At 54.5% G+C, this 7,006-nt stretch overlaps 1 protein-coding gene across 4 annotated transcripts in view; it reads left to right on the top strand.

The window, feature by feature from the left end:
- The first annotated feature begins 95 nt into the window (after positions 1–95).
- Positions 96–7,006, top strand: part of LOC111821051 (lysine-specific demethylase 2B-like) — a 63,329-nt gene continuing 56,418 nt past the window's right edge. The window contains exons 1-4 of one of the 4 annotated variants that reach the window (XM_023733830.1): positions 96–312; positions 1,373–1,517; positions 4,476–4,554; positions 6,090–6,136. In XM_023733830.1, coding sequence (XP_023589598.1) covers positions 280–312; positions 1,373–1,517; positions 4,476–4,554; positions 6,090–6,136 — 304 coding nt within the window. In that variant the 5' untranslated portion in view covers positions 96–279. Of the gene's footprint in view, positions 313–642; positions 711–830; positions 1,518–4,475; positions 4,555–6,089; positions 6,137–7,006 lie in introns of those variants that run through there. The other 3 variants (XM_023733831.1, XM_023733832.1, XM_023733829.1) reach the window with 3 other exon arrangements.

Here is a 7,006-nt window from a genome sequence, read left to right as displayed (position 1 = left end):
CCCGCCGCGGGCTCCGAGCGCGATCGGCAACAATGTTTACGTTCCGGGGATTATGACGTCGACGCCTCCCCCCCCACCCCACAACTGCTGAAAATGGTTTCCTAGGACTTTGCAAACGGAGCTGCCCAAGTGTTGGTGCAAAACTTTGTAGATCTCGGCTGTCTGGCTTGCTTTATTTATTTTCCGGTTTGTTTTCTTTGGTCTTCCCTCCTTGCCCCCTCGGCCAAAATGCTGGGGGCAGGAGTGTTGACAATTAATTGGTGAACTCTCCTAAAAAAAATGGAGGCAGAGAAAGACTCTGGAAGAAGATTGGTGTGTAGCTTTTTTTTTTTTCCCCCCCAAATCTGTATCTGGTATATGATAGATCTTTTTTTTTGTTTTTGGTTTCCTGCTGCCTTTTCTTTCCTTTTCTGTATTTTGCAAGAGGACCGGAAAAAATATAATAAATTGCATGCAAAAGGAAGCAAGCAGCTTACTCCTCCAGTCCCTTGTGAGGCTCAGAGCCTCAGACACTTAAGTGGGGAGGTGGTGGCGGGGAAAGGCTTGGAGGGGGGGCTTAGCGGGCTCGGGGTTCGCCGGGGATCTGGGGGGCTGCGGGGCCGGGCGCTGGGCGGTGGAGGGAGGAGGCAGGGGGATGCGAGGAGTGGCGGGGGAGTCTCCTTAGGAAGTGAGTGTGCGCGCGCGCTGGTGGGGCGATGAGGCAGCTGCTGGTGCGTTTGGGGGTCTCCGATGGGAGCTTTGTGGCGGGCTGGCTGCCTCTCCCCCTCTCAAGCCCCGAGCCCCCCCCCACCTCCTCTTCTTGCACTGGCGGGCGGTCGGCGGGGGCGGCTGGGGGCTCAGCCCTTCCACCGCCGCTTCGCTGCTTCCCTGGCAGCTCCCAGGCGGCTCAAGCCTCAGAAATGCCGCCGGACCTGGGTTCCGGCTGCCCGGCTCTGCCGCCACCGCCGCCGGGGCTCTATGACCGCCAAGCCTGGCGCTGCAGCTGCGCCTCCGGGGCCTACGTCTGCCCCGTCAGCCCGCGCCGGAGCCCCCTGCCCGAGTTACATAACCGCGCTGCGGGCTAGTGGGCACAGCTCCACACAACTCGGGGGTGGGGGTGGGGGCAAGGGAGAGCCCCTCAGATGTCCCTTTCATTGCCTCCACATTCGCAGGAGGGGGTGCTCCATGTAGGGTGCAGCAAGATCTGGGGGTGCGGGCCCGTCTCCTCATCCTGATTTTCAGCATCTTTGGCAGGGGCGCAAAGTTGCTCGGGGCGCAAAGGTGGGGTGAAGGGAGCTTGCTTCTCCTGCACCTGTTCGTGCCAGGCCCAGGGTGAGGGGCGACCCCCATGCTCCCCATAACGTCCCGGGCTCTCTGGTTTGCGTACCCGCAGCGCCCGATCGACCGCCAGAGATACGACGAGAACGAGGACTTGTCGGACGTGGAGGAGATCGTCAGCGTCCGGGGCTTCAGCCTGGAGGAGAAGCTGCGCAGCCAGCTGTACCAGGGGGACTTCGTGCACGCCATGGAGGGCAAAGGTGAGGCGCCCCCTCCGTGCCGCCCTCCGCGCCGCGGGCCGCGCGCACGTGGGGAGGGAGCTGCCGGTGGCTGGGTTCGTATTTCGCGCCCGCGTCCCCCATTCCAGGGGATCCGGTGACGAAACGAGGCTGAGCACTGGGGGGTGGGGTGAGGTGGGGTGGCGAGGGAGGAGGGCAGGCGGGAACGCGGCCAGGCGTGGGCCTAGGCCTGGCGCGTGCCCACCACCATCCCCAGGGTGGGCAGAGCTGGGGGGCCACGGACGGAGGGGTTTGGGAATGGACAGACGGACTGATGGACCGAGGGAGGGCAGGAGCGCTGCGTCCTTCCCCTCCCCAAGCCAGCAGCGCACCCTGCTCCCTGAGCTCCGCGCCTGACTGGAGCGGGGCTTGGGAAGCCCTCAGGGTATCGGGGTGAAGTACCCCCCCGAGGACTGAAGCCTCCAGAACCCTGTGCTTTCGAGGGCCCTGCCAGTTAGGAACCTGAGGTGCCCGAGTTACTGGTTGACGCCCCCAGCCAGGCCTGGGGCCTGCAGCGCTGCTTCCTCTTGTGAGTTCTGCTAGGTTAGAGCAGGGCTGGGCCAGGTCGAGTTTTTGGGGTGACGCCCCCACTTACGCCTGAGGCCTGTAGACCTGCGGCTTTGACAGTTGGAAGCAGGACTAGGAGTAATGGGGTGACATCTTCCTCAGACTTAAGGCTGTGAGGCCATCTCCCTTGGCAGTTGGAAGTGAAGATTTGGGGCACTTCTTGGTGAGACGGGATCTCTTCCCAGGCCTGAGACCTTGAAAGCTCCTTCTTCTTGTAGACCCTGCGAGCTTTAGAGCAGAAGTTGTGGGAGTCTCTGGGGTTTTGGGGTGCCACCCCAGCCTGAGGCCTTCAGGGCCTGAGTTTCTTCTTGCCCCTGGCAGTGAGAGAGCAGCTAGGGGCGGCCTCCGGACTTTGCGGGTAACACTCTAGTTTGGGTCTGAGGCCTCCAGAGGCCAGGCCCGCCCCAACCTGGGCCCAGAGTGCCCTCCACCCCACCCCTAGTGCAGGCTAGTCTGTGGGGTTGTATTTTGGAGATGTCCTTGCCTACTTAGGCATCTTTATATACCCTTCTAGGGTTTGTGGGTTGGTTTTTTCCTTCAGATATTTGCGTTTCCTTTAAATAACCTCGTTTGCATTTTGTTTACTCCCCTTCTTGGAAAACACTTCCATCCCTCCTTGAGCTGATAACCTGGGAAGCGCCTCCTTCCTCAGGGTTCCGGTTGAGCAGCTGGGGCTGTGAGGTTATCCCCCAGAAGCCACCATCCGGCTTTGCATTTTTGAAGTTTCTCTTTTGTGCCCATGGCCTCCTGGGGTGCTGGGCTCCGATGGCGGGGGTAGTTGTGGGGGAGGGAAGAAGATATTTCTTCCAGCCTGTGGATTCTGCCGACAGGCTAGGAGGCTAGTCCGAGCCCCATTTAAATTTCCTTACGGATCTTAATTCCTCTCCCTCCCCCCCATTTTACTGAGTTGTTTGGCAAATCCTATGGGAAAACAATATGCAAACTCTTCCTAGCCATTTGTGAGGAATTCTTATCCCAGGGCCTCAGAGTCTTTTCTCAGGCTCCTGTGAGGAATTGGAAGCTGGCCTGAAGCCTCTGACCCCAGGGGGTGGGCTTTGGGTGTGTGGATACGGTAGAATATTCCAGAAAGGAAGTTCTAAAGTGTATCCTCCTTAAATCTGCTGTCCAGGATCCTTTCAAAGGAGAGGGCCTTAGAGTTTTGCTAGTTAATTCAGATCTGGCCTCAAAACTCGAGGGAGGAGCTAAGAAAAAGAATCCCTTAGTCTGGATTCAAAATAGACGCGTCTTAAACTTCTTTTGCTTTAAATCCTTAGGAATCCCCCATTCACTGAGCGCCCCTGGGATTCTGAGCTGCTGAGGTCAGGGCTTTCCCCAGCTCTGGGTTTTGTTTGCTCCCTCTCTTCTGAGCCCAGTTGCCCCTGGCCTCCTCCTCCTCCCCCTAGACTGCCCTGGTGAACTATTTCCCTGGGGCAGGAGCTTCAGTGGCCCAAGGCCTTTTCCATCTCTCTGACAGGCCAGGGAGCGCTAGTGTCTTCCTGGGCTGGTTTAGTTTGGTTTTTGGGGACTTGAGGCTTTATCTCCGCCTCACTCAGCTCTGTATTCAGGAGTATGGCCGGGTTTTGGAACTAGGCGAGGAAAGAAATTAGTTTAAGGTTTTTTTCACTCTCTAGGGTTGTGGGTAAGGAGTTTGGGGTCTATACTAGAGAGAATACGACCCTGTGAGTTTTCTTCAGGCCTTACGGTGGAGGTGGATGCCCCCGTTGCTACCTCTCACCTGGGGAGCATCCCTCTCACTTAAGTAGTTGAAGCAAGTATTGTGATGGCCGCAGCAGAATTTCCCTATTACAGACAGCAGCACTGTGCCCAGTTCCCTGTGATTTTGGCACCAAATACACAGTTTCCAGGGAAACCAGTCCTCTTCCCCTCCCCTTCACTATGCAGGATATTACAATAAGATTTTCTCTGATAGTACGATGGGTGTCCTCCTCCCAACCTCTTCACTGGGGCTTCAGATCCTCCCAAGTGGAGGTCTTCCATTCTGCAGTCCCTACACCTCCTGAGCTCAGCTTGGAGTGAGTTCTCTGCCCCTCAATAACCGTGGCCTTTCTGTGTGGGGTTCTTTCATGAGCCTCCTGACCCAAGCCTTGGGCTGCTCATTGACAAGTTCTGACCGGTGGGGTGCTGGGGAGTGAATGAGTGGGCAGAGGAGCTGAGAGCTGGCCTGGCTGTGCTGGGGCATCACCTCATTCGTTTTCCTATTGTTTTCTGGGGAGTGTTTGCTGTTGAGTTGGTCCTTTATCAAGCGTGAAACCTGTCCCTTCGCCATCACTTTTCTTGCCCTAATCAACCGATTATGGTTTATTACCTGCTTCCTGACTTAACCAACTTATTTTAATTCAAACATCCAAACAGATTTCAACTATGAGTACGTGCAGAGAGAGGCTCTCAGAGTCCCCCTGATATTCCGAGAAAAGGATGGACTGGGAATTAAGTAAGTTGATGAAACCAATTGTTTGTTTCCGTCTCTCCCTCGCTGACAGAGTTTATAGCTTTTTTCCATCTCCCATCAAAAAGAAGGATCTTCATTATCTGGGATTAGCATCTCTTTGCTTAAGTTCTGTCTGAAGCACCTGGGCTTGCCATGAGTCGGCACCGACTTGATGGCCACTGGTTTGTTTTTTTTTGTTTGTTTGTTTCTGACAAAAGGAAAAAATTACTCAAGGATTGGCCTTTTTCTGACAATTTAGGCAGACAGACCTAGGGTGCTTACTCAAGCAATGTTTTTTTCTTTTTCCCCCGTCCACTGCCAGGTACATGCAGGGCCTTCCTAAAGAGAATCGAACCAAATCAGGAAACTGAGGCAGCGCCTGAGCTGTGAAGAGATTGGGCATCCCCTAAGCCCTGAGGCAGGGCACCTAGATACCCTTCTCTGCATAGACGCCCACCCTGTGGTTTGAAACCAGTCTCTTTCTACCGAGGGCGTGTTCCCTGGGGTTTCCACCCTTCTCCCCTTTCTGTGCCTGCCCCAGCAGCGGCTTGGTTCTCCAGCCTCCTGTTTACATTCTCCCACACTGAGGCAGCTTCTGTCAGAGCCCCAGGTTGGAGGGAGAGCAGGAGGCAGGCTGGAAGAACAGGTTTCTACCCTTGAGCAGGGGGCAGGGGAGGAGGCTGAGGGTGTCATCCCAGACTGCTTTTCTTCTGAGCATCTATCCAGCGAGCATCAACTGCCAGATTGCTTTAGGCACTCATTCCTGTGGGTAGACATTAAACTCTGCATCATTGTTGCCTAATAATGAATGAAACCTCGATCGTCATAAACCAGTTGCCTTTAAGTCGATTCCAACTCATGGTGACCCCATGGGTGTCAAAGTAGAACTGTGTGCACCATGGGGTCTTCAGTGGCTGATTTTTCGGAAGTAGATCACCAGGCCTTTCTTCCAAGGCACCTTTGTGTGGATTTGAACCTTCAACCTTTCAGTTAATCATTTGCCCCACCCAGAGGACTCCACAGTCATTCTAACCAATGTTAACAAATGCCTGGAATTGGTATGATGTGTGTCTTTTTTGTCCCTCTGAACTTAAAGGGGTTCCCTGTACCCTCTTTACAACTCCTATGGGGAGTATTTTTTAGAGGGTGAGAGACAAGGAGAAGGCTACCCACCTTAACAGAGCAGGTATTTGCTGAATTGTCTGCCCTCCCCTTGACCCCATGTTTTGGTCTTCTCTGGAGAGGTAGGTGGGCAGTGGGTGTCCCAGCCTCTTCTGCAGCAGTGTTGGGGTCCAGGTATGGAGAAGACAGAGGGGGTTTAGTTTGCTTCGGGTGGAGAAGGGGCTCAGTGGTTCTGGGGTGGCCCTCCCTTGAGGCACTAACTGTTTTACTGTCGTTCCTCAGGGTTATCTCATTTGGGTTTCCAAAGGGGAAGCAAAGGAACCCTCTTGGAAAAATTGCCTCCCTCTGCCCCAGGGTAGCGTTTAGCTCTAGGGTTTCTGGCTTCTCACCAAACGCCTTGCCTCATCTTCCTTCAGGATGCCTGACCCTGACTTCACAGTCCGAGACGTCAAACTCCTCGTGGGTGAGTGCCTTAACGCCGTGTATAGATGCTGAAGTGGGGAGGAGGAGGAGGAAGGGGGAAGACGCCTCTACCACCTGTCTGTTTAGACTTTTAACTGCCTCTGAGAAGAAACAGCCTCACAGGAGGAGGAGGGAGAGGGGGAGCAGGTGTTAGCTGCAACCGTCTCATTCCGGACGCCAGGTCAGATTGCAGAGTCACACCAAGCCATGTTAGAGGGCGTTTGCCTGCACAGTTTTATGAGGTCGATTTGGACCCTGGCCTCCAGCTTGGGTATCAGCAAAGCAATCTTCAGACTCTCCTTGGCGTTGGTTTGTGGGTTGCCGGGTAAACGTTGAGTGCTTTGTGACCCCTAAAAGACTTTCAGGTTCTGGAGGGGAGGGGGGAGGGATCATTCCTCCTGTGTCCCCAGTGTTACCCACAGGCCTGGGGTAGGGCTTCACTGATAGCTCAGGAAAAAAATACCAAAAACCCATGGCTGTCAAGTGCATTCTGACCCACGGCCACCCCACGCGTGTCACAGCAGAACTTCGCTATGTAGCATTTTCTTTTTATCTGCAGTCGGCCATTTTTTTTTTATTTTCTATTTTTTCCCATACAAAAATTTATACATACGTTGTTATGTGACTGTAATTGCTCTCCACATACTATGACAGCACACTTCTTCTTTCCTGCCCGGATTCCCCCCGTGCATTCAACCAGCTCCCACCCCTCTCTGCCTTCCCATCTCACCTCCAGACAGAAGCTGCCTGTTTGGTCTTTTGTATCTACTTGAGCTAAGAGGCATGCTCCTCACGAGTATCACTTTATGTCCCACAGTCCAGTCGAATCCCTGTCTGAAGAGTTGGCCTCGGAAATTGTTTTAGTTCTGGG

Source organism: Trichechus manatus, unplaced genomic scaffold, assembly GCF_000243295.1.
Source record: "Trichechus manatus latirostris isolate Lorelei unplaced genomic scaffold, TriManLat1.0 scaffold00061, whole genome shotgun sequence".
NCBI classification, from domain to species: Eukaryota; Metazoa; Chordata; class Mammalia; order Sirenia; family Trichechidae; genus Trichechus; species Trichechus manatus.
Note: the sequence above shows the minus strand (reverse complement) of the source record. Positions and strands in the feature narration are given on the sequence as shown.